Genomic DNA, 27,014 nt, shown 5'->3' with positions numbered 1-27,014 from the left:
AAGGGTGTAAATATTAATTTATGAATCCATTAAATGTGAATGTAAGAGTGAGCTTGACTGATGAGAGTAATCACTGAGATTGTAAAGAAAGGAGATACTTCCTCCTAGTAGATATGTTACAGAAACTTTGAAATGATTTGGATTATTCCAGTATTGTTGGGGGTCTATATGTGTTTTGATGGGTGCAGGGTGAACTGCCGGGTCACATGACCCGTAGCCAATAAAAAGGCTAGACACATAGACACTAGTGAGCAATAACCTAGCTTTCCAAACCCCACCCATGGCCACAGACAACCCGCAAAGGTCATAAACTGACCCGGGATGGCGACCTACAGGGAATCTTTTACGGGGTCTAGAGAAAAGCTTATAATTCTGAACAGGAGAGCTGTACTGACAATGACTGGGATGATATGGATTTTTTAAATGTAATTATTTAGCAATAGGTATGTTCATCTAGTGATGACAAATGAGTCTGTAAACCCACACTGTGTTACAGTTACCGTGCGCCGTCAGAAAACCAGTTGGTTTAACCCACTTTCTTGGGTTTATTTTATTGGTTCCATTGGGTTGAAGCATGCAATGAGTGAAAGGATCCACACACCTACCAGGCCAGAAATTAATGTCATGGGCTGTCCGGCAACCCTGCCGTCCGGGGAGGGATTCAGACAAACTTTGGGGGTGGGGTTCCAACCCGACTGACACTGAGTGGGAATCACAATCTAATTCCTCCCATCAAACAAAAGAAATTATACAAGACAAAGTGCATGCGCTGAGCAGAACAGGTTGTGGGATAAATAATCAGTCCCAAAAACACGATTCTAAAAGTGTGAATTAAGAACAATATGCATTAATTCTTTACTTTATGTCATGGACCACAAATCCAGGGAGCTGCTGGAGTTTAAGTCCAGCTTTGTTAAGGATACAATGATGAAGAATCATCATTACCAATAAATGATTTAATGCAAACCTTTTCTTAATAAAAGCCTGAATTATATACATGTTTTTAAAGCTAAAATGTGATTTTTAGATGAGGCAAATGGTATTGGTTACTCAGTGAGTGTTGTTATTTGATATCTACTAAGCTGTATTTTTAGACTGTATTTTTAATGTCATGTCATCAGCAACATTAGCCGAATCTTGACATGCTTAACATACGCAAAAACATGTTTTGTGAGGTGAGTAGAAGGATTTTTCCGAGTTTTTCAAAGGCAAACAGGCAGGTGGACATGACATTATCCCATTGTGCTTTACACCCATACAGTACCAGTCAAAAGTTTAGACACACCTACCCATAGAAACATTCATTTGTACTATTCTCTACATTCTAGAATAAAGACATCTAAACTATAAAATAACACATATGTAAATTATGCGCTGACCAAAAAAGTATTTAAAAAATTATAATTTGATGGGGTGAGAGGGTAGCTCTATGGGTTGGGACTCAGAAGGTTGCTGGTTGAAATCCCATTATCAGCAGAGTGATACTACCATCTCCGCTACTCCAGTTCCATGAGGTGGCCTCCTGGGATGCTTTTCCAGCTGTCCTGAAGGAGGTCCCACGTATATGAAGAGCACTTCACTCTCTGGTCAAACTCCTCCAAAACCACCTCTGCTGGGTTTAGGTCAGGTGAGCAGGTCATGTGATGTGACCTTTGTAGACAGCTTGGTGTGTCCAAACTTTTGACTGGTACTGTACATCTTCCAACCTCCAGAGTCTGTCCTGGACAGCAGAGGGCATCAGGCAGAAGAACACCCCCAGGCAAGATGCCAGTCCATTGAAGGGCATCCATATCACACAAGATTAGCAATTTAGAGAACAATTCCCTTAACCGAATATCTTTGGAATACCACAAGGAATCTACACATCACAAGCAGAACAAGCAGAGTCCACACTAGTGGCACTAGATTTGCTGTTGTTAGGTCATGAACAATTAAAATGTCTCCTCTGCTTTTTACACAGAGATCATTAGTATCGCACTACAGTGAACATTCTGTCAGTTGCATTTCTATGGCTCATTAACCTGAAGTTGTTTTGTCAACCAAATCTTTTTCGACACCAATAAACCAATAACAGCTAACAGTAGGTAGTGCCCTGGATTTCTCCTTCTCTCCCTTTCACGCCCTCGTCCAAACACGCAACACGTTCTCTGTTAGGTGACATAGTGGCATGGATGACATAGAGTAGCTGGTCCCTAAAAATAATTCAGCCTCGGTATTTATGGAATTTGTTTGGATTTTCCAAAACCGACCAGATGCAAACATCAGTTATTTGCTAAATTTGTATTAGATAAGGTTTGTATGTTGGATGGCAGCATGATGAACCTTTTTCACCACCTCAAAAAAAAGTGTTTGCGGACCATGTTTGTCTTTTAGGTTTTGTTGCGTTATAGAGCTGTATTTTTTAAAGTAGGAGAATTAGTTTGGTTGTACTGTTCAGTAACTTGCAAAACCAGCATGAAAAACAACCTTTATAAGATGGTGGATTATGATGTTGCCTGAAAAAAGATTGTGATATTATTGCTATATCACCCACCCCTAATCCCCAGACACACAGCAGGATGGGGTTTGAATCCCCAAACATGTGACCCAACCACTGAGTGATTCCCACTGACACGCCGCAGTTTCCTGCACTGTCAGACAGTGGAGTGCAGTGACCTGTTAGGTGATGAGAATAAATAATCCCTCCATCGTCCAGCACCTCCTTATCCAGCAGAATGCTGTTCACTGTGGCGGGTGGATCATTCCGAGCAGTGGCAGCTGCACTAAAGATAGAGATGATACTTCCATGTCGGTCCACCTTCATAGTCCAGACACCATGAGACATCCACCTTTTGCCACAGGGCCCCACCCACCCCAGCCCGTCCCAAGGCCCAGGCTGGTACGAGCCCCCCACCTCAACTCACCACTGGGCGGGGGGGAGGTTAGAATGAATGACAGGGGGCCCTAATATATTTGAAGCATAGCTGGATTGGTCTGGATCGGAGGCCCAAAGTCACCCCCAGCCACCATGTTAGCTGGTGTGAGATAAACATCTCGGACTACAACCAGGCCCCAGACTGGAGCCACACTTGTGCCTTTTTTATGTTTCATGGTTGTTTCTTGGCTAATATTTACCGCAGTACTTTCTAGGCCAGAAAGGCTTGTTTTCTGTCCTAAATTGTGATTCTGATAAAACAACGTACCACGCGTGTTTTTTTTTTTAGACTGTGATTGCTCTGCAGCCCAGTACCTGGCTTAGGAGACTCCACTCCTGTATGAGCCTCTTCCCCCAGACCAAAGGCAACGTGAGGCCCAGGCTGCTTGTTTGCTGCTGAATATGGGCCTCCAGACTCTCCCTGTCTGACTCACAATACTTCCGTGTTTAACTTCTGCATCACTACAGCCCTGCGCCTGAAAGACGGACTGACATTTACCCATACGCTCACGTGTAACCCCTCCCTTTGTGCTGAATAAAGATACAGCTATAACATTGTATTGTTGTATAAATGCTTTAATTCGTTTTAAACTGGAATATTCACATGCAGGTCAAACCGTCACAGTAAAAAGAGGCTCCAAGCTTTGGTGTTCAGGGCCTCGTTGGGAGCCATGCACAGCGCGTCTGTCCTGAGGGGCACAACTTGGTTACTATGGTGCACGATGGGATGTCAGGTGTTGGGTCAGGGCCCGAATATGGTCCTGGGCAAGTTTGAGGCCCGCTGTAAAGCTGTTGCTCCTCCCAATCCGTATGCTGGGGCACACATGCCCCCCCCCCCCAGCCCGAAGTGAGCTGGTGAGGTTCTGACGCTTGGGGCTCAACACCAACGGCAGCTGTCTGCCTTAATCAATAGGCTGACGGCCACTTTCCTCCCACCATCCAGCAGGACAAAGGCTTTAACGGCCCAGCTTGGTCTCCATTGTGACACCACCCCCCACCCCACCCCCACCCCTCCACCGCTAACTCACCTTATGCAGCCAATACAGAACTGTTAAATGGCCCATAGCAGGTCGGGGGGGGGGGGGGGGGGGACCAGTGGGAGGTCCTTTTTTAAACAAAATTAAATAAAATAAATGATTTTGGGCTGGGGGAGGCAGAAAAAGGAATTTGATGCACATACTTTAAGATAACCAGCGTGATTATCAATCCACCCCCAAGAAACAGAAATTACATACAGACAGGCAGAGACACTTTTTAAAGATCAATTTGGCTCCATTGACATGTTGGGTAACTTTTGATGCGCAATTTCCAGAGTACAGGTTTCTACAAAGGAACCTTTTAAAAGCAATAATTCTAGGGAAAAAAGTAGTGATAAAGACAAACAACCCGGCCGGTCTCACAACTGATTTGTTAAGCATGAAAATTCAACAGCATTGCAATTCACAAAGAAAGAACAGCATTCCAGGTCTGTGCTATTAAAAATATAAAGAGTTCAGAATCCATCTTGGAGGACTGGAGAGTGAGACGCCAGAGACCTGACAGGATGTGGTTTACAGAATTCACACCAGGAAATAAGCCACTGGAAGGACTTTCATAGATGTTCTCGTGAACAGTGTGTAGATAATGGTATGAGGCATCTAATCTTCTGGTATTGGGTGGGGGGAGAACTGAGCTGGAGTCCCACCTGTCGCCCCCCAGGATTGGGAAAGGACCACTAATGTTTGCAGGTGAAAAGCTTCCGCCATGACCACAACTCACTGTGCCATTGTAGCCAGTTCATGGTTCGTACATCACCAGCACAGAAACCCAGCCTAGCACCGCCCACCTTTACGGCGCAGGTCAAACTCCCATTCGCTACGCTACCTGTACGTCAAGGCTGCAGTCCTATCAAATACAGCCGACACAAGTTGGTGATAAAAGTATCAGGATTACGTCGATCGCAGCTGTGCACTGCTCATGAGGAGCCCCTGTACACATTTACATTGTTATTAAAATCAGGACGTAATACTTTTATTTATTAAATTATATCGTGCCTTAAAGTGCAGGAACAGCCAGACTGATGCTCACCTGTTCATATTACTAATGTATGGGTGGGGGGGTGGAATTATCGGTCAGCTTTTAGGGTGCAGCACAGGAAAGGCTGAAGCTTGTGCTGAATCTGCCCTAGAGATCATAAACAAAACAAAATAAAAAATAAAATAGAAGCTTCTCACAGCACCCTGTCACCCTGTGAGGCTCCATGAGAATCTAACCCATTAATCAAATCTCTTTAAGTCTAATTTGCAGCAAAAAAATATTTATTTACTTTAATGTATTTTCCCATCATATTTTCAGCAGGTTGGGGGGGAAACGTGTCCCCGGCTTCTATAAATCTGGTCCAGGAAAGCAGCTTAAATATCCGAGTTTTACAGATTAATAAGGATGTGGATCAGCTATGAGGATTTAAAGGGCAATGTCATTATTGTCAGAAAAAAAAACCCTTAACAGGACCTATACCAGATCAGGGGCATAGATAAAAGGGAGAAACAAAAGGGGGGGGGTCACCTTTGGGTGCTGGTCACATCTGCATTTCACTGGGGTCAAACATTCCTTAGCCAGGTTTCCCCTGATTGACCAGTTTCTGGTATGGTGGTTTTGTCTCTCATGGGGCGGGGGGGGGGATGGAATATACACATCCTTGCCTCTCAAAGGGTGTGTCAGTGTGTAGGAAGAGGATGATTGGGGAGGGGGGGGCAGGTGGTAATACATGAAACCGACATTTAGCAATTAACGTGTGAGGGCGGAGACACTGGGAAGGTTCCTGCTCGACAGGTCGGCGACGGTGCTGTTGATATACATATTAAAATAATGCAACGTTTACAGGCTAAGAGCAAGGAGAGGTGGACAAAAGCAACATCAGCTAGCTGACTGTTTAAATACAAAAAAAGATTAACAATCAGGATTCTAATAAAACCTAAGAGAGGTAATATCATGTAGATATGGGGGGGGGATACAAAGCCTGAAGTTAATCAGCAGATAGACAGAAATTAAACGCGAAACTAAAGACTGTGTTGATACATCAGATGCCTGGCAATGACCAGTGTCAGAGAAAAGATTGTCCAATCAGCTGCTTGATTTGTGTGGCAGTTCTACAGAATGGCCACAGAGGGCAGCATGTCCCCTGCTTGCTCCTCCTCGTTTACACTTCTTTTGTTGGCATTCCTCTGTCCGTTTTCATAGGCTGGTATGACGGGGTATTTGGTAGGCATCACAGGAGTAGGAAAGTGTGTGTGTGTGTGTGTGTGTGTGTGTGTGTAGTTTACAGGTTTACTTGTGTCTCCGCTGGGGATTCACACCGTAGTCGTCAAACAGGGGATTCTTCACCTCCATCTCCCCAGTCTAGAAAGAACAGGAAGAGAGCATTTCTAGTTTAATTCAAGCACAGGAGGAGCTCCTGCACTAACAGACCCCTTAGATGGTTCTCCTCTCGACGGTGGTTCTCACTCACGGGAGCTAATCCGGGACACTCGTATACTGTGAAATCGCCGTCTTCGTTTTCCTCATCAGACGTGGTCCCTGAGTCTGGAATCTTGGTCTCGTCTTTGTGCCTAGGAGCGCGAGGAGAATTGGATCCATTATTGAAACTCTTTGGGTGGGGGCGGGGCATGGAGACAGGCAGAGGAACAGTAAAGGTTGTAGGTTCAAATCCCCGGGAGCACAGATAAAATTACTGTAAGCCGCTTTGGATAAAAGTGTCAGTGCAGAAATGTAAACGGGGCCCATGTGGTCCCAGGAAGGCTGTTCGGAAGGGTGCCGCTGGGGAACGGGGCGCTCACTTGTCCATCGACAGCATCTGCTGCTTCTGATGCTGGTAGTGGTACATCTGAGCGCTCTGAGCCAGGTTCTTATCCCCGGGCTGTGGGGAGACGGAGAAAAGCAGAAGCGTTTCAATGCCAGGTATATATATAAAAATACACTTAAAAATAGACTCAGACCCAAATACAGCAGGTGAAATCCCTGCAGCAGAAATTCCGTTGGACTCAAAACTATGATGCAAATACATCCAGTGGTAAAAAGGAGAAAAACTGGGTCACACAAATGCATGGTTAACAAATTCCTGGTTAACTCACCAAGGTTCCATCGGAGTGGTTGGGCCCCATCATGCCGTAAGCCGGATAGTCCACTTTCTGGGCCAGTCGCAAGCCCCTCTGGAGACTGAAGGGGGCGACACCACAGTCAGCTCCCCCATAGTGAATATCGCTGCACAAATCCAGGACAGGCAATCCGCAGGTTTCCCTGGCCTGACTGTCCTTTGTGAGGTTTTAGCATCGAAAACTTAATTGCAAACAGAATTGGGGAAATTCTCACTTATATGCTGATTTTTTGAGAGGCAATGTTTTACAGAACATTTACAAGGAACGGCAGTGCTGTCCTAAACTGAAATGCTTCCCTGTGTTATACTTGAACCAGGCATCAGTTCTGGAATGATGTCATTATGTTGCGGCACTGGGAGTGAAGCAGTTCGCTTTAATGCTTTTGATTCAGCAGGGACTCTCAACTTTCCTCAGTCATCCATAACTGAACCGGAGGGTTGTTGAGACGAGGCCCACGTTCACTTACCGGACCAAACAGACAGCCGCGAGGATCAAGGCCACGGTTCCGAAGATGATGCAGACGGAGATCATGACTGTGGTACACAGGAAAGACGCCGTTAGGATGGAGAAATGCTCACAAAGTTCAACCACCTGAAAGTGGAAGTACTGGGCGTGGACAGTTTCACCCTACGGAGCAGCCAGAGTGTGAGGGTTTGTGGGAGATTCAGGTGCCCATTCCAAAGAACCACAGTCAACTGGGCCCGAAAAACAGAACAAATGGAGTAAAAAAAAAAAAAAAAAGTAAAACAAAGGGAAAAGCGGAAGAGGACAGATGAAGGGAAGTGAGCTTGCGGCAGCACGGTGAGGTGCCCGACAGCCACATTGGTGGCAGACCACTTCCTGCCGTTGGGGCACAGATACTCGTTAATGTCACACCCCGCCGCTTATTGACAGTGCAGCATGTATGCGGACTTCCTTTAGTGGGGGAAGGGAGAGGAACCGGGTGAAGTTTCCTCATTGGCGGTTAGCTGCCTCGAGGTTGGTGTGGCGCCTGGGGCTTTGTCACATGAAATACGAGTTTCCATGGTGACCAGCCGGGAAAGAATGCTTTTCCCGGACACGATTCCGCATAGTCGAGTTCAGCTCTCCTTGCGTATTTTCACTCACCACATGACGAATGCGGAGCATTTTATTGGTCGCACATTCAGGTCACCAACAAAAATGCCGGCAACGTGAAAATGCAAAGCCGCAAATTTGTGAGCCTCAGGTTAATCCAGGGGCACCAGCATAGATGACTTCAGGACCACAGGAAGAGCAGCCAGGCCCTGATTACCGCTCCAGTGCTTCGTAATAAGATTTCTGTTAAATGTCTTCAAACAAAGTTAAGGGCAAGGGTTAACACCACTTGACCTTTATTTTAAGAACAGGTGCATTGTGGGAATATTCCATTTTTCAGATTTCTACACTCATACACGCCCTCTGTGTCACACGCTCTCAGACGCTTACTGATCAGCAGCGTGTCCCGGGAGGGGTGAGGAGCGACCATGGGCCCGCCGGCCCTCGTCAAAGCGCGGGGGGTCGGGGCGTGGGGGGCGCTGGGCGTCATGGTTGAATTCTGGGCGGGTGTTGTCTCATGTAATGGAGACTTGCTTGATTTCACTTTGGTCTCTATAAGAGAAGGGTGGGGTGGTAGGGGGGTGTTAAAACATAAATAATACTATAGCAATGTTTAAAGATAAATATAAGGAGAGAAACTGCCAAAAAATGCAATCAATAACCATTGTCTAAAACAGTAATTAAACTAATGGAAGCCTGAGACTTTGATTCAGCATGCTGGGGAGGGGGACTGAGGGGGACGGGGACTGAGGGGGACGAGGAGGGAGACCGACCCAGTATGTTCAACTGCTGCTCCTTGGCAAGAATGGAGGACAGGGCATCGATCTCGTCATCCAGCTCAGGCTCGGCAGCCGGGTGAATGTCTTTGAGACAGAGAGAGGGAGGGAGAGAGACAGAGAGAGGGAGGGAGAGAGACAGAGAGAGGGAGGGAGAGAGACAGAGAGAGTTACGCACACACTCACTGCCATGTCTCCGTCTGTGTGTGCTGGCCCTTCATTGGTCCGTCGGGGCCCATGTTCACCCAAGGGTGACGTTGTATGTTCACCCTACGTTTGCTGACGTGCTGCGGGGAGAAGACGACGAGCCTCCGGGGACCCGGGGGGGGGGGATGTCTGTACCACCACCGGATCAGACAGGCCTTGCTGGATTCCAGGCTCTGGTAGCAGCCTCACCATGGCGACCGGGCCTGTAGTCTGTGTGTGGCCTCCTCAGGGGGCCCAACTATAGCCCCCACCTCCCTGCCCCCCTACTCTGCTCCCCCACCCCAACAGCACCTGAGAGACACTCACTATGGCAGGAATGTTCCTCTTAAAAGTCTCTAGAAAGAGGCAGGACATCAAGCGAAAAAAGGTACTGCAGCAACTCAAACAGCCCCCAGAGGTCAGGGTTATGGGGGGAGGGGGGGGGGGGTTAGGTGGTAACACACTGTCCAATCAGAAACAGGCACCAGCATCTCAGACCTCAGGCAGCCTGATGTTTAAGGAACAAGCAGCTCCAAATAGTACAGGATGTTGGACCTTTAACATCAGTCCCGTGCTTAAACCACAAAAGCTTCCCAACTATACAAATAGCTGAACGAGTATTGACTGCCGTAGATCACTGTGGACAAGGCACTTCTGTTAAACTGCAAACATCCACCCATCCATCAAAGTGCCTGTCCAGTGAGAGCTGGGGGGGGGGGGGGGTTATTCCAGGCAGCACGGAGCCCCCGGCTGAGGGACTCCCCCGGCGGGACGCCGGTCCGTCAGAGCGCAGGCACACCATGGGCTGGCCATCTGCCTGCGGCCGGGGGGGGGCCTTCCCACCAGCCGACGGCACTTTCCCCTGCGCACTTTGTTTTGTCGTTCTGCCACACAACCCCCTCCCTCCCCCCCAAAATGAATCATTTACAGTGTCCCCAGCAGGCATGTGAAGGAGTGGGCGGCTGCATCATCTGTGCGTGATGGGGGGGGGGGGGGGCTGAGCTGTGCTAATGCTTAAGTAAGGGCTCCCCTTCCTCATGGAGGAGCAGCACACTGACCTGAGGGGGGAGGCCGGGTGTGTGGGTCTGTCAGAGGGAAAGAACCTGTGAACGTGAATGAGTAACCAAGACAGAGTGTGTGTGCGAGTGTGTGTGTGTGTGTCTGTGTGTGTGTGTGCGCGTGTGTGTGTGTCTGTGTGTGTGTGTGTGTGTGTGTCTGTGTGTGTATTTACATCAGTCTGTCCCGATGTCTGTGTGGGTTTCTGAACAATCAAATATGTAATAAACAGCATGTAAAGAAACATGGAGGGAGGTGTATAAAGGTGTGTGTGAGTGTGTGTGTGTGTGGACCATAGATTCAGTTTAATAAAAATCTATTAATCAAAAAACTAAACTAAAACTAAAAATCTTGTATTTTACTTGGTTACTTATGGTTAAGGTTAAGGCTGGGTAGGGGTTAAGAGTGTCATGTTGGGATTAGAGTTTTTATGGACAGTCCACACAATGATAGCAGTACAAATGTGTGTGTGTGTGTGTGTGTGTGAGTGAGAGAGAGAGAGAATGCCTCAGTGCACATAAACATTTGTTAAATAGCTGGGGGGGGGGGGGGGCTTCCCCCTACCATCTGGACGATACCAAACCTTACTATCAGCTCTGTCATCATCTGTCAAATTGCCCTGGGTGATTGGGGGGGTGCGCAGACAGACAGAATGACCTCCCGCTCAGCTACAAACAAACAAACAGCAGTGGGCCAACATCTGTGCTTTCGCGGGCCGGGTCGCTCCGGCAGCCATTGGTGGGGGGGGGGGGGGGGTTTACAGCCACCCCCGTGGAATCGCTCTGCAGGGCCATCACCACCCCACCAAGCTACAGCGCGGAGGAACAGCCAAACGCCCCCCCCCCCCCCAAGCTCAGGAAGAGCAGACAGCGAGGCTTCACTTTAATCACAGAAAAGCCAGGAATCTCTGTGAGCGATGAGGGTCTCTTAGCGATGACTGGTGAATCGGGTGGCGGCAGCATGTTGAACTGGCCAGACTGGACCTCGCTGTGCATGGTCATAGATTCTAGCTCCTTCCGGTTGGGGTGGGGGGGGGGGGTTGGTTGACGGGGGCAGACACCACCAACCTGGGAGATGACTATGAAAATAAAAAGCACCCTTTCTTCCATAAACTGTTTCATAATACAGCCTTTACAACAGGTACAATTAGCACATTTCGACAGACAACTCCAGTATACGGTGCCAAGAGTGTGATCTTGGGAGAGTGACATTTGAGGGGTCACTGCTGCCCTCTTGTGGACAATGTGAAGAGTGTCACAAAGGAACATCCTGACACAAGCCCTGGAAATTTTCTGTCAAGGGCCAAATCAGAGCTTCATCAGGGGTCGTTTTATATCAGGGGTGTCCAACTGCAGTCCTGGGGGGCCAGAGCCCTGCACATTTTTGGGTTTCCCCTCATTTAACACACCCGATTCAGCTCCTTGTGCTAATTACCACACAACTCTTGAGAATCATTTGTGGTGGAACAGGGAAATAACTAAGCTACACAGGGCTCCGGCCCCCCAGGACTGGAGTTGGGCACCCCTGTTCTAGATGACGTACCAAAGGCTAATCGTAAACTAAGGGGCGATAGAGCTTTTGCGGTAGTTGCACCAAAACTCTGGAATGATTTGCCATTGCATGTGAGGGACGCTCCATCTCTTGTTGTTTTTAAATTTCGCTCTTTAGCTTTCGGTCCAGTCTGTTGTGGTGACTGAGACTCATCTTTTCTTTCTTTTTTTCTTTTGTGTTTGATTATTCTTTTGCTTTTATTTGTTTTTGTGTTTTTTGGTTGTGTGTATATTTGTATTTGTTATATGATGTGCAGCACTTTGGTCAGCCGAGTGGTTGTTTTTATAAGTGCTTTATAAATAAATTGGTATTGGTATTGGTATGACTGCGTGCCATATAAGAGCTACACTAAAGGACTTGTCCTTTTTAGGAAATGCTCACATTTTGAATGCTGGTATTGAAGTATCAGCAGTATTTGTGACGGAACTTGAACATAAAACTTGGTGTTTTTTTCCCCCCCAAATGATTATTTTATTGATGGTGCAGGGCAGGTCTGTCCCAGCAGCATTAGAGATGTTTCAAGTTTCAGGTTTTATTGTCACGGGTATCCGAGGAACATGGTGAAATTCTTGTGCCACAGCTGCAGGAGTAGAGACAGGTGCGGGGGGGGACGGGGGGGGGGGACAACCAGCAGTGCAATACAGCATAAGAATAACAAACAAGAAAAAAATCTTGTCCTGCACACTGGAGCGTGTCACGCCGCCCACGAGCAGCCCCTCCTGTACTGAACTGCACACCACCAACCAGGGAGCCTCCCAGATGGCAAACAGCGGCCCTCCCACGCCACACCGAGCCTCACGCCGAGAGGACGAGGCAGGGAGAAGAGGCAGCAGAAGGAGAGGACATGCCAAGTCAGGCGTGGGTGGGGGCGGAGCGAGCCTCAGCGCATCGAACGCCACAGCGCCCCCCCACGCCCAGCGACGCGGCTAAGGACCACAGCCATGCCTGTGACCTGACAAACCACAGGAAATCCACAGTGCGTTCCCAGTGACTCCACAGTGCGTTCCCAGTGACTCCACAGTGCGTTCCCAGTGACTCCACAGTGCATTTCCAGAATGTTCCTAGTGTAGAAAGTACTTGAAGTACTTTCCCAGAACCACTCAGAGTACCCCCCCCCCAGGGTCGACTGATGCAGAAATAGACAGAGCAGCTTCTTGAACCTCCCTTTGCTGTCAGACTGCCAAGTGGCGGGGGGGGGGGTCGACACCACATTGCATTCTGGGTAAGACCATACCATGCCACAGTCTTTCAAGGACTGAAGAAGTCCAAGCACAGTTCATAGGTCCCGGATCAGTTTGAGCACATAGTGACAAGAAAAGGGTCAAGGTTTCAGGGTTAAAGGATAATAAAACTATCGTTTTTTACAAGCAGAAAGTCCCTCCCTGACAAAGCTCACAGTGCGGACAAACCCCACCCTGCCTGCTCCTTTCAGTAAAAGGCCTGAGGACCTAGTGCTCAATTATTAATATGGGGACAGACAGTGAGATGAAGAGAAACTCATGCATAGTCCAGATGGGGGCACTGCAGCTGCTGGTCATCGACCTCTGGCTGAACAGAGGGGACTGCAGGATTGGAACAGTACCTGGCAGGAGCTAAACACAAACCACTAACTCTAAACAACACTAACGGCAAACAATCATACACATTACGCCTGTCTTCCCAGCTGCATGACTGATAATCACAGTAATAATTAATATCACATGCCCATATTGAAATGACAAATATACCTTAGAGAGAAGCAGGTACACCCCAGAAAACGTCCTGTTCTATTTCTCTTAACCCTGCCAGTGCCTCTCTACAGGGTCGGGAACAACAGTGACTTTATATTAGTAATAATACTATTGTTAATGATGCACAGTAAAGTTTCCAGTATTCCTGCTGTCAGAAGAGCTTCTATCATCTCCTTTGCATCACTGTAACTTCACTGCAGTGTGTATAAACATATTCTGAATCATCAAGGTAACCCACACAGCAGTGTGATTAAATCCCTGAGTCATTATCGTAATCCGCACTGCAGTGTGCATATAAATCCCCAAGTCATCAATACAACCCACACTGCAGTGTGTGTATAAATCTCCGAGTCATCAATACAACCCACACTGCAGTGTGCGTATAAATCCCCGAGTCATCAATACAACCCACACTGCAGTGTGTGTATAAACCCCCGAGTCATCAATACAACCCACACTGCAGTGTGTGTATAAACCCCCGAGTCATCAATACAACCCACACTGCAGTGTGTGTATAAACCCCCGAGTCATCAATACAACCCACACTGCAGTGTGTGTATAAACCCCCGAGTCATCAATACAATCCACACTGTAGTGTGTGTATAAACCCCCGAGTCATCAATGGAACCCACACTGCAACAGGCAAGAAAGCTGTGCTCTCACTTTACTCACTCTAATCCACAATCCACTGATCTGTAAGCAGCACGATAAAATTCCCACACAGACCTTATGATAACTTCTCCCTCTGACAGACTAATGCTCCTAAGGAGAACTTCTGGCTGAGTCTTCTAATTAAATTGGACCACAGTTAATGCAGCTCCTATGCTGGCTGCTGCCTGAGCCATCAAACGCAAGTCTAAACAGGATATGAACAGTAGATGAAAATTTTGCAGCTTCCAGCTACTAGAGGGCATATTGATGTCAATCAGGCACCTGCAGGCCTCTCCTGTCAGCCGAGATTTGTGCATCTTATGAGAAATTATTATGTTTTTGTAAACTACACAGTATTTAGTCATCTCAATGTCACCCAAAGCCCACAGGACGTTGAAATTGGCCACGCGGCCTGTCGCATGCCGGGCTGTGGAGGCCTACCAGAGCGGACATGGTTCTTCCAGTTGATGCAGATGCCTTTACTGTTCTCCACCAATGGGGTGAGGCAGGGGCCGCAGTGGGATGCGCCGGGCGGGCAGAATTGGCGTTTCTGGATCGCGCAGTCCAGCGGCTCGGGGCATCGCTTCACTGCCGGGGCAGATGGACAGACAGACAGACAGACAGGACACAGATGTGAGTCTCGGCCTGAGGTGACACCCAGGCAGAGCTACGGACAGCATAAGCATGGCCTGTCTACACTTTGCACTGCCATGGGGGGGGGGGGGGGGGGCTGCTCTAATAAGAAGCTCTATTTTTACTCTGTAAAACCATCAGTTCTTAAAATAACTGCTTACAACCACTATAATGAAATGAAATGGTGCTTCATTTGCCATCTGCAAGTGCAGGTACTTTGGGATGTTTCACTTTGCATGTCCCATCTAGCTCACCTCTGAGTCCGGCCACTTATCTGGCGACCTGGGGAATTTCAAGGGCTTCCCAGCCTTGCTCAAGGACCCAAAGATGAGATTCGAAGTGGTGACTATCTGATCACAGGCACAGAGGCCTAACTCAGTGAGCCGCACACCTCCCACCAATAAAAATCTGCCCACAAATTATTAACGCATGAAGAACCAGTAATTAATGTAAATAATTATAGATACACTATGCGTCTTTTCATTCGGTAAAATTAAGGCCAAGGATGCGTATTGAGAATGTCAGCTCTCCCTATTCATTTCTCCTACATCAGCAGGACTGAGACCAAAAATAGAACAAATGAAAAATGATGCTCATGTCTCGGTCTAACTGGGACCCGATTCTTCCCTTGGAAAGTAAACAAAAACCATGTCTTTCTAGAACATTCCGTGATCGTTTGCATAAGCTGTGGCCCTCAGCCAAAACAGCACCTCCTACGGACAGGCGAAAGGAATGCGGGTGTGATTACAAGGTGGACCAGCCAGTCGTCATTCACAGAAATGACATGACTCAGCGACGATAACACTCACAGCATCCACGGTGTTTTATGTGTTGCCAATAAACCGTTATTAAAGCCATTCAGAATTGGAAAACCTCATTCAAAGGAATGAAAGTAGGGCACCTCGTGGGTCTTGATCTCACAACCTTCTGCAGTTCCCTGACTGTCGCATCTCTGGCGGTCGACATCTTTCTTTCCAGATTAATCATTGATTTACATCCAAACCTAAAGCTATTATCAACATTTGTAGAGTCTTCAAACCTTTTATTTTTCCAACTGTACAAACATGTTCCTGGTAACTGAACATACAGCCTATTGCTTAGTTTTGTTATGTACATGTGATGTACCATCCTAAAAATGCTCTTCATTGTCACCGTCCAGCCCCTGTCACGAAGGTATGACTGACACAAACCGGATCCGTTCGGCCGGAACCAGCCAAGGCTCGGAATGGGCCCAATTAACAGAGTTAAATGGTAACATACAGATTCCAGCTACTCTCCTTAACGAGACCAAGGGCCCAATTACCCATAATGGCTTGTGGCATCACCAGCGTGCGTCATGGCACAGGCAAACGCGGGATCAGACGCGGTGACACGCACGCTCCTGGAATCACTCTGACGGAAAAGGCCACTCAGTCACGGTTTATGGCTTTGAGGGGGAAGCGGCGGGATAGTCGTCGTGGGAAGTGCACAGCTGACGTGCTCGGCCTGGAGGCGGTGGGGGCCGGCTGCCTGGCGAGTAAAACCCCCGACACGATTCACTTACTGGAAGATTACGGGGGGGGGTGGTGTGGTGGGGTGAGGGTGGATGAGGGGGGATCAGTAACTGCCTTTTCCAGCTACTTTACTGATGCTTGTGACCTTTGGTGGCTATTGATGGAAATTCCAAGTTACTCTCAGTTCTGGGGGAACCAATGTGCATTTGAAGAGAACCTCAAAAGTACACTGCCCCCTACTGGTTCACCAAGGACTGACATTTCCCTGAATTGTGTAAGAAGAGCAGCAGCAGTAGCATCAGCAGAGCAGCAGCAGTAGCATCAGCAGAGCAGCACGCTGGTCAGTGGGTCACAGTGTCCCCTCAAACCTCCAGTCAGGGGTTCTGGGTGTCCACTGGATTCTTAACCTATTTCAAACACTGGTACTGGGGCAGTAATGAAGCTTCTGAAAAGACCGGCCGGTTCTGTCTTACTAGGTAACTGATGTGAACAAGTTAAAAAACACAGACACTGAGAGGCACTTGATCGCCAAGCTGAAAGGCCTGGAGTGACTCACAGCATCCAGGTCTTTGGTTCCTCAGGATGATACCCCTGTCATTCCCAGGACCCTGAGCCCCCTCCCCCACACCACCTGAGTGTTTTAAGAGCGCTAGTAAACAGGTCAACCCTAAACTGCACAATCACTCTTAAACGGCAATTCTGACCCAAAAAATTTCCAGTGAATTAAACGGCAGCTCCTGAGACTTAAATGGTGAACATCGCACACGGCTGCCTCAGGTATTAAACTCTGGAAACATTTCTGTTCCAGTTTGTACTGGGCGGAGGTGGAGCTTAGCATTTATAATGGTGGACAAACCAGCAGGTTCCTTCCCAGCAGCTGTTTGCCTTCCTAATATCCACCATCCCGCTGACGCACGTCTTTAAAACGGGTTCCTGGGAGAGTCACATGGGGGAGGGTTTGGCAGATACAGAAGACGAGCACTGGTGGACACTGGGAAGGGCACGAACAGGTCACAACTGGCTGAGAATCGGTCAAAAAAACACACACACACACAAAACGCTCTAACATTGTATATACTACATAGACAAGCGTTATTTAAAATAGTAAACAAAAACCATTATTAATTATATACATATACATAATATATACATAAATACATATAGTGTCTAAGCATATAATATATGTATAATGCATTATACAGCAAACAGGAGAAAGCTGTCAGATTTGTGCATATATGACGTTTTTAGGGCGATCACAAAGTTTTTAGCCAGATCTTAGGGTAGATTTGCCGAGGAACACGCACACCTGCTTTGATGTGAGGGCACACGGTCCACTGCGCCACATGGTGCACACAGGATCCCTTTGATCTGTGCCTGGGCGGCCCATGTTCTCATCTGCACCAGGTCACTTAACGGCAGGTACAGTAACAGAAGCTGCGTCATCCCATCAGCACTGCTAATGCTAACAAACAGCTGAGAGTCTCAGTGGGCAGGACAGTGACAAGCATGCAGCAATATCCATTAATTAATTACTGCAAGTCATTCAATCATTCCCAAAGTGTACAGTCACATACTAATGTGGTCTGCTATAGTCTTACTGTTAGCCGTATTTCTAACACACACACCATTTTCTAGAGTATGTAAAGCATTTAGCTGGTTAACTGAAGCTTCTATTCAATGTGTTCATGCATTTCACTGGATTTTTTTCAGGCGCCTGCTGAGGATTAAACTGGCTGTCGTTAGGGTAGAAGCTCAGGCTAACAGATCCTGTACTGGACAGCTGTGACACAGACTAAACAGAAAACACAGACACAAAACTACAGATCAGACAGACTGGGGCCTCCCAGGACCACATTTCCCATGAGAACACGGGTAGAGTCACCTGACCACCTAGCTTGTGACTGGATGTTGAGAACTGGCAAGGTGGAAGCTGATGAAGATGGTGAAAATGATTAATGCGACACAGTTACTGTGCTCACAGGTAACCTAAACCAGGGGTGGCCAATCTTATCCGCATGCGGGTTTTTGCTGCAACTGCTGATTGGCTGAAGAGTCCTCACACCTGGGTTTGAGCAGCTGACCTACAGGTTATCCCAAAATCCTGCATACACACCGGCCCTTTGCGCATAAGATTGGCCACCCCTGACCTAAACACTGTAAGTAGCCCCAGCTGCCAATCAGAGGTGTGGCATATCGATGGTGGTCATGGTAACCACATCCCAAGGCGGGACATCGCCCGTCTTGCCCCGTCATGTAACACACCCTCGATTATCTGCTGCATCAATATTCGGGTGAATTAATAAACCCTGACGCACGTATGACACTCTCCCTGACACCACAGCAGGGGTGACAAAGTGTGTGGGGACACGGAGTGGCCCCTGCAGGAGGGCGCGTGTGAAATGACTGGGTGTGGAAAACAACACTTTAAAGGCTGACAGCATTCTGTCAGATGTGGGGGGGGGGGGGATTAAATATCTTTATACACAGTTCCCGAACTATTACTCAATATCAACTCTTACGTAAGTAATAACTCTCAGACCATCTCCATCTAAACTGCTAATTTTCTCACTCTTTAGCCATTGCTTAGCAACCGTTCTCAATGGACAAGAGAGAGAGCCATCCCCCCCCCCACCCTTAGACCCATCTTCCCCAGCACCTTTGTTATGTGATGAGGGAAGGACAAGAATGAGCTTCTGATGAAGACCCTGCATGGAGGGAACAGCGCCCCCTGTGTCCTGCAGCCGGCATCACTCATCGCCCTTATTCCTGTCTGGTTGCTGTGGCAGTTTCTCTGGTATGTCAGGCCTGCACTTCACTCTTTTTTTCCATTCTCCGTTCTTCACGTTTCCATCTGCCGTTCATCACTCCCTCACTCTCCACAGCCCCCCAGCCGTAAATTTGCTCTTTATTCTCTCCGGCATCTTACGTCATCTTCCCCTCCCTCGCCAGCTGGCCCCGCTTACCTTTTTAATCAGAATAACAATCACCTCCCTCTGCCCTTCACTTTCAATCATTTATCTGCTTTGGGTTACAGGAAAAAACATCAATTCTAAATTAATCTCTGAGGCAAAAGACAGATAAACATGACAAGCACAGAGGATAACCAACCGCCCCACATGGGCACCAACTGCCACACACGAGCAGGTCACGCGGGCACGACCACCACACATGGGCACCTACCGCCCCACACGAGCAGGGCACATGGGTACTGATCCCTCTGGACGATAAAACTATTTTCAACCCGTCTAATATTTATCTCCCATGATCCACCTGTAGTCTGCGATCATTTCAGGGCACTACATTAAAATGCAGTATTCCGTGTGCATCGGGGAACACTGCACACTTCTGCTCGTCTTCTCCCGTCCTCCTCGGTCTTCTCACCAAGGACCCGCCCTTCCATGCTCGTCATCCCTGTCCCAGTACATCTCAGCAGACTAAGATTAAAGCCCATATGCTTATCATAAACCATTATTATTTAGTCTGGTCCCTTTCCTGATTTTTTTTGGTTGCTCATTAACCCAAAGTGACCCTGTAAGAAAGGAGTTGTTTGCTAACAGCTAACGTTTCTCGCTGGTCTGAGGACCGGGCCTCTCTTGCTCTCCCCTCCCTGCCATTCCTTCAATGAAAACACTGCCAGCTGTGTGGTCTGTACACTGCAGAGGCCAGCAGGTCACAGCCATGACCGGTCTACACCCCTAAACTGCAGTGTTACCAAGTTAACCGGCTGGACCCTAGTAAGCCTGACACACACCGGCTCACGCCGCAGATCCGCGGAATAACCGAAGGCTTGGGGAGTCATTTCACTCTGCAGATGCTACGGTTAGTCGTCCCAGCAGCTAAAATCCAGCAGTCTGCCTATTTATAAATAACAAGACGATTCATCACGTAAAGCTTCATTCCCCTCTCCCTAACGCGCACTGCTCATCTCTTAATCATGACTTCTGTTAATCAGGTGTCATACCAGCTCACAGGACCAGGGCTGAGAGTTCATAAAGGAGACAGCTTGGCCCGGCATCGTCTTCCGCCGGCCAGATGTGCGTCTCAGCCCGCGGTGAAAACACATGCAGCCCAAATGCCTGCATTTCAGGTCGGCAAAGCAGTTTTACCCTGCACACCAGTGATGATGTCATGTGTATATTAAATTTAGAACCCCAGTTTGAAGGACGAGAGATTTCGTGTCAGGGAGAGCCTTATGGACTATGTGCACAATAACATTTCCCCCCTCCCTTTCCCTCACCTTCAAAAAAAGAAGTGGGCAGGACGATGGTGAAGACAGACTACGAAGGTCCCTTATCATCCGGGAGGGGACAGACTTATGTGACGATAAGTATCCATTTAATAAGACACTTTCAGAACGCAGGTCACAAGACATTAAGGGAAAACCAATGCAAATAAGGAAAGACAAACAGTAAAATGCTGCCCTTGTTTTCATTCTAATGTCACAGCAAACCTTTGATTGCATAGAACGGAGCAGGAAATGCTTACAGCACCAACAGAACCCAAGCCCATTGTGCTCCTTTCCTGCCTGCCGTGACAGACCGGAAGCTCAGTGTGCCAGAGCCGCCCCGCTGATCGTCTACGCTGCGTTTCTCCACACCAGCAAACGGTTCTGAACCCAAACCTTGACTCAGAGATGCGTGTTATCGATTTTCATAGAGATCAACAGGCTTATAAGTGAGACCACAGGCTGCAGGTTTGAATCCCAGAATGGGCACCACTACTGCACCTATGTGGTTTCACTGACGATCAGCATTATTTTCCCAGATTACATCCCACCTGTTTGGAAAAAACGTGCCCACAGACACCCAACTGGGTCCCGTCTCTGACAGCGGTTACACATTAACCTTGATGTGAGGAGGTGCTTTCACTGTGTAAAAATAGGCCAAGTTACCCCCCCTGCTGTGTTTATTTCAGAGCAGCAAGTTCCGTTGGGTTCTCAGCCTACCGGAGTGCTCGCTCAAACCCTTCCCACCTTCAGAGTCACATTCATATCCCAGATATAAACAATCCTGGACGGTATTTGGGCTACGTTCCCGTAGAACTGCGACAGCTGCCAACGCAGAGAGAGACAGCGTACTGGAGAGCGGGGGCGAGCCCAGGCACAGCGTTAGCGCCCGGGATGCAGCTCCTCGGCTGCAGACTCTCCTCGGCTCCCACCTCCATGTTTACGCTGCTCATCTGACCGATTCGCCCAGAGAAACTGCTCCAATTGTCACACGGCCAGTTCAAACACACAACCTGCAATCTCAGTGGGGGTGAGAGTGCGCTGTTCTCTCCCAGAAAACCAGCACCAATCTTTCGCACATGCTCCTTTCCCACAATCCCCTTGGCTACCAGGTCGCCATGTTTATTTTAAGCGCGCAGCGAGTACCTTTACCTGAAGTGGCGCCGGAGCCATTGGCACAGCGGGACAGGTCACCTCTCCGGAATCCCTGCCAGAAAGGCTCCTCAGAAACCTTCGGATCAGCAGTTTGGACCAGAAGGCGCCCAGCTGGGACCCAGCAGAACTCGGGTTCCTCTTGGGTTCTCGTTTCACTCTCTATATCGCACTGGCTCAATAACACTCTGGAGGATTGCGGTGCGTGGCTCGGTGTGTCCGGAAGGTCGCCAGTTCAAGTCCCAGGGTTGGTAGAGTGATTTCACCATTGGGTCCTTGAGCAATGACCTCAATCCCCAACTGCTAGAGTAGTCTGACCCTCCCTCCTTAACCGTATGTAGCTTTGGGTAAAAACATCTGCTAAATAACATGGTTTTGGGACACTTGTCTTTCCTCCGTGTTTTGGGACACTTGTCTTTCCTCCGGGAGTCCAGAGACAAACTGCCTTGCCTAAACTGCCCAGAATGTGAGAGTGTGTGTGTCCTGTGATGGCCCAGCATCGCCATGAGGCTGCCCCCCGCCATGGCCCCCCTGCATCCGGGAATAGGCTCCAGCGTACCATGACCACGTACTTGATCAGTATTTATCAATGATGGCCGGATACTCTGCTTTCTCCCACGTTATTCACTCATTTCGCATCGCCTCTCTGAAATGCAAAGACGTCAGCCGCACGCATCCTGCTGCCAGGCGGGTTAAACGAGACGGGCAGTTGCTATGGAAACGCTTCACGTTCACGACTATCAGCAACCACGCCCCCATTTCAATTGTTTCTGCATTTCAAAGTACATTTTCCTGAGGCCATGTAAACACAAGCACACAGGACCCCCCCACCCCCATTTTTCCCATATGGTCCCATTTATAAGGTTTTCTTTTCTCATAGTCGGCCTACAGGTCCACGTAGCTCCTGAGTGTGACTTTATAGAATAGAGCCACATGCCCTCTCTCTAACAATGTCACAGCCCCCCCCCCCCCCCCCAAAAAAAAGCCTCCAGAAAGTTTCCACTGAGCTGGTAAAGATGATGAGGGGAGGGGGGCAACAGAACCACCCATCCGCATCTTACAGTGGCAGACGTGGACATACGGGAATTAAAATTCTGTCAGAAATCCAAGCCCAGGAGGATAAACAAAGCAGATTCCTGTGAAGAACGGGGCTCGATTCCCCACAGGCTACAGGCGATGTGACATGGAGACAGAAATGTCAAACACAAAAATGCTCATAAAGTAAAATTAATGTTCCGAGATCCTACTTTCTTTGTTTTATTAATAGTGTGCAGTGAAGTTACCATGGTATAATTAGATTTTTTTTCAGTAAAGGTAAAAAGAAAAAAAAAAAAACTTTGAATTTAGGTTATCAAAATAATCAAACTGAAAAATCGATTAATCGAAACAAATTGTGGTATTAAAGATTTCTGATGCATTGAATTGTTCCCTTAATAACCGTAATCAAATTCAGTTGCTTTGGGGCCAAAGATTTACCCCCCTGGTAACAGCCAGTTCACACATCAGCAAAAACATTATTATAGGAGCACCCCCCCAGTCGGAGGGAAACATATTCATGGCTTAAGAAGGCTGAAAACCCCTGGTCTCAGAGAACTGCTGGTGGACTGAGAAAAGTAAATATTGCGTAAGATTAAAGCAAACAGCAGAACAAAGGGACAGCGAATGACAGATCGGCACATAGAGGCCATTTGAAGGTAGATTCCCTCTGACAATACGAGACACTTAAACGTTAAAATGTCTGATGGGCTATCCAGTCCTCCGAGATGGGGACAGGAGAGTGACATCCCTCCGGGACGCTTTAAGCGTTATTTACACGGAGGTCTTCGGAGGTTTGGGGACAGTGTGTCCCCACTGGTCAAACACCACACTGGATTAAAAGTATCTCATATCCCAAATGACGGTGTCTTTATATTCACTGCAAGGTTATGCAGCGAACGCAAAAGATTTAGCTGCTAAACGCAGAATCGCGCAGGGCGTCGTGACTTTTCTGGGTGTGGTAATGGAATTTCTACAAGAGTTAGCAAAAGGTTTCTTAGGTATTTACGAGGCTCAGAATGAACAAAGTATAAGTTGTTTGAGTGTTAGACAGAGGATAACGCTGTAAATTCACAAAGAAATTGGTTTGTTTCACAAAAGTTCACAAGTAAGAATGACAGTCATAGAAGGGAGTGAAGCATGGCGTTACCGCCGTTGATGGTGAGAAAGCCATAGAAGGGCCACTGTTGGGGAGAAAAGCTGATGGATATGGTGAAAAAGAGACAGGGGAGGTGCTGTGCACGCTCTGCCCCCCCCCCCCCCCCCCCCCCCCAAACTGATCAGGTTTATTACACAGCATTTGCAAAACCTCCTCCTGTCTGACCCTCCTGTGATGAGTAGGAATGTGCTGTTGACGTGGGACCGGCGTCCGTGTGTCCATCAGACCTTGGGAGGTCAACACGGCCTTCAAAGATTTTCATAGAGAACCCGGGGGAGGGGGTTGCGCAGGTTTAACAGCCGCACTGGTTCCCAAGCCTTGTGAAGTCCCTTCCAAGGCCACTGCAGAGAGAACTGAAGTGCACTCATTAACCCATTCAGGGGCAAACTAATGCACAGGCTGTCTTAAACGACAGCTCATGCATGCCTTTCCTAATCCGGTCCACAGGGGCCCACAGACAGTCCACGTTTTTGCTCCCTCCCAGGGACCGTGGACTGCCTGTGGGCCCCCCAAGACTGGATTGGGAAACAGTGGCCAAAGGGCCCAACAAAAACCCACCCCACCTCAGGGAAAGTGGAACGGTTGGTTAATCTGGCAGCACCTGAGTGTCCTTGCCATTGTCAGCCTAAGGGCACCAGATAAGTTTATCCACCCCTAACTCATTCTGCCCCAAGGTAACTCTTTGGTCCCTATTACCCACAATGGCTCCCACTTACTGGCTTCCTTTTGGCGCTTAAATCACTCACAAGAAAGGAATTACGGTACCAGAAGTTACATAATATACATCATAAATAACAGCCCAACCAGAATAACATATGAAAACGCTGATTATTAATGATTATAACAAAAGTGTATTTAACCTTTCCACAGTTCCCAGCAAGATCATGAGATGAAAAATGGGGGGATAATAATAGTGCTCATTTCCTATGATAAATATTACAATACTGAATTCTAATTATATTATCTGTACCTCTCATGGACAAATGACGTTACAGAGCAAGAACAGCGAAGGCCTGTAGCTTGCGGAAAGTGAGTTTCATTTTGAATTCCCTCCGCAACATTATTTATTTAGCAATAATGTTATAATTAACAGTGAGTCCTTTCTCAGCTGGCCAAGGACCTGTCAGTTGGGTCCTGTTTAATGGAGCGGGGTGTGTTTGTGTGTGTGTCTGTGCGCACGTGTGTGTGCACGTGTGTGTGTGTGTGCACAAGCCAACTCAACAAGCAGGGCGGTTTTGACGTCCAGCATGAGAGCATGGAGGTGTACGGAGCACGTGCGAGGAGAGTCTCCAGACACGACAACCTGAGTGTGGAGTTTGTGTTTGGGTGTCTGGAAAACATGAAGCTGCATGGACAGGGTGTGTTTGCCTATGTATGTGTTTTTGTGCGTCTGTAGACATCTGGCCATGGTTTTAACATGTTAAATAGTACTTGTGTGTGTGGTTACTTGCGGGTGCTTGACCAGCAACACAACAGATCGTCCTGCGAGTCCTGCACCTCCCACAGGGCCGGTGTGATGTTGGATCAGAGGAGATAATCTCTCCCTCCAACGCTAATCTCCAGGAGATTGTCCATCCCCCACATGACAGCCCCGTCCCACCTAGGGACCCTCTCTCTGCATGTCGCTTAGTGCAATTCCAGATAAACCCTACATTTCTGCCACACGACTAAGACACACACAGGTGAAACGGACACGGAAAACCGCAGAGTACCCCCGAAACACGGTATGAGCTCTTCGCTTGGCCAGGGATCACACAGACTTACAGCCAACAGGTTAGGATAATCTACACCACACTAGTGACGGAACAGTGGAGGAGGAGGTCCAATAATAAATTGAAAATAGAAAAAAAGAGGAAAAACAACAAGAAGAAAAAAGCACCCATCTCTATCATTAATAGCGGAATATGAAGTGCAGATGCTGTCATCGTCCCCTTAGGACCCGTAAAAATTATACTACCTACTTACTTACATTTACGGTAGAATCGGGCTTATCGGTAACCACGCCATGCTGTGTGTGACCAGCACATTAAAACATATACTACTCATGCGAAATAAAGTAAATGAATCCGTGACGGATCGATCACCAGAAAGGCTGTTTTAAAAGATGAAGAAGGTCACCCTGGAAAATAAGCCGTCCCGTCTACGACATGCGAGATGCAGCCTTTTCGGGCTCGTCCATGTTTTGTACCAGAGCAGGTTCAACACTACATCAAAAACAGCGGACAAAACAGACTCCCGTTTGCGATTTTAGGGAAGAAATTAACAGCACCTAAATATCTCCCGTAATGTATTGAATCATACGTTAAATGCAGTAGATCCCATAGAAGCCCGAAAAAGCGCGATCTCACCGTAAACACACCTAGCAGCTGTTACATAAACGCGTTATTCGCGCACAGAAAACAGCTCCTGCACTTTTGTATATTCACGGTGCCAGCTGGCCGTGTGATTGTGTTATTTAAAGTAACATTTTTAAACAAAGTATCCACACTTTGAGCGATGAATTATAACCTAGATGGCAGGAAGAAGTAATATACTTCGTGCATAAGAACAAATGTTAAGATTTTGTAAATGTTCCTTTTGCTATAAACGCATTAACGCGTTAAATGCAGACGAGAGAAGTAGGCTTATAAATAAGATTAAATAAATGCAGACACGGGACCGCTCACCTCGCGCACTGGCGCTGGATACGGCAAGAACCGCGCAGAGAAGCCCGTGCAGCAGCGAGGCCCCGGCTCGCCGTTCGCTGGATCTCGGAAGCAGAAGCATCCTGGACGGTGATCCTTACGGATAAACGGTCTGGCACGGGGAGTGGGGGCTTCTCATTCCCCCCAGCCCCCCGGTCCCTTTACCGGGGAAAAAGCACAAACGCGGCAGGTGCACGGATCACGGAGGCCACCTTTTGTTCTAGCTCTGGTGGGATGCCGTCCGAGCAGAGGACGGTGGCGCTGGCGGTATGAGGCCGTGCTGACGATGGCTGAGCTGTAGTCGAGGGAAGGGAGGAGGCGGGGGCAGGCGGAGAGGAGAGATCAGCTGGAGCGAAAGCGCCGGGGGTGGAGGGGGGCGGCAGCGTGCGGGTGCATGGGACACGCGCGGATGGACCGTCATGACGTACCGGTCCGTAAGCACAGGTGGATGACAGATCCCTTAATCCATTATCGGTCTCGGGGAGGCTTGCTGTTGATTCAGAGATGAAAAATACAATTCCTGCGTACGCTACTGTAGTGCACCTGCCTGACATGTGCGCTGTCGGGTAAATAATTAGGG

General features: G+C 48.1%; 1 protein-coding gene across 1 annotated transcript; it reads right to left on the bottom strand.

Annotated features, from left to right (window-relative positions):
* Nucleotides 1–3,469: 3,469 nt before the first annotated feature.
* Nucleotides 3,470–26,786, bottom strand: npdc1a (neural proliferation, differentiation and control, 1a). Its single transcript, XM_023831521.2, has 9 exons — nt 26,417–26,786; nt 14,495–14,641; nt 8,877–8,966; nt 8,494–8,655; nt 7,514–7,580; nt 7,024–7,108; nt 6,730–6,809; nt 6,402–6,501; nt 3,470–6,292 (listed from the first exon to the last, which is right to left on the bottom strand). The coding sequence occupies exons 1-9, from the start codon at nt 26,514–26,516 to the stop codon at nt 6,221–6,223; spliced, it is 903 nt and encodes a 300-aa protein (XP_023687289.1). The 5' UTR covers nt 26,517–26,786; the 3' UTR covers nt 3,470–6,220.
* Nucleotides 26,787–27,014: the final 228 nt, after the last annotated feature.

This window comes from Paramormyrops kingsleyae, chromosome 7, assembly GCF_048594095.1.
Source record: "Paramormyrops kingsleyae isolate MSU_618 chromosome 7, PKINGS_0.4, whole genome shotgun sequence".
NCBI classification, from domain to species: Eukaryota; Metazoa; Chordata; class Actinopteri; order Osteoglossiformes; family Mormyridae; genus Paramormyrops; species Paramormyrops kingsleyae.
Note: the sequence above shows the minus strand (reverse complement) of the source record. Positions and strands in the feature narration are given on the sequence as shown.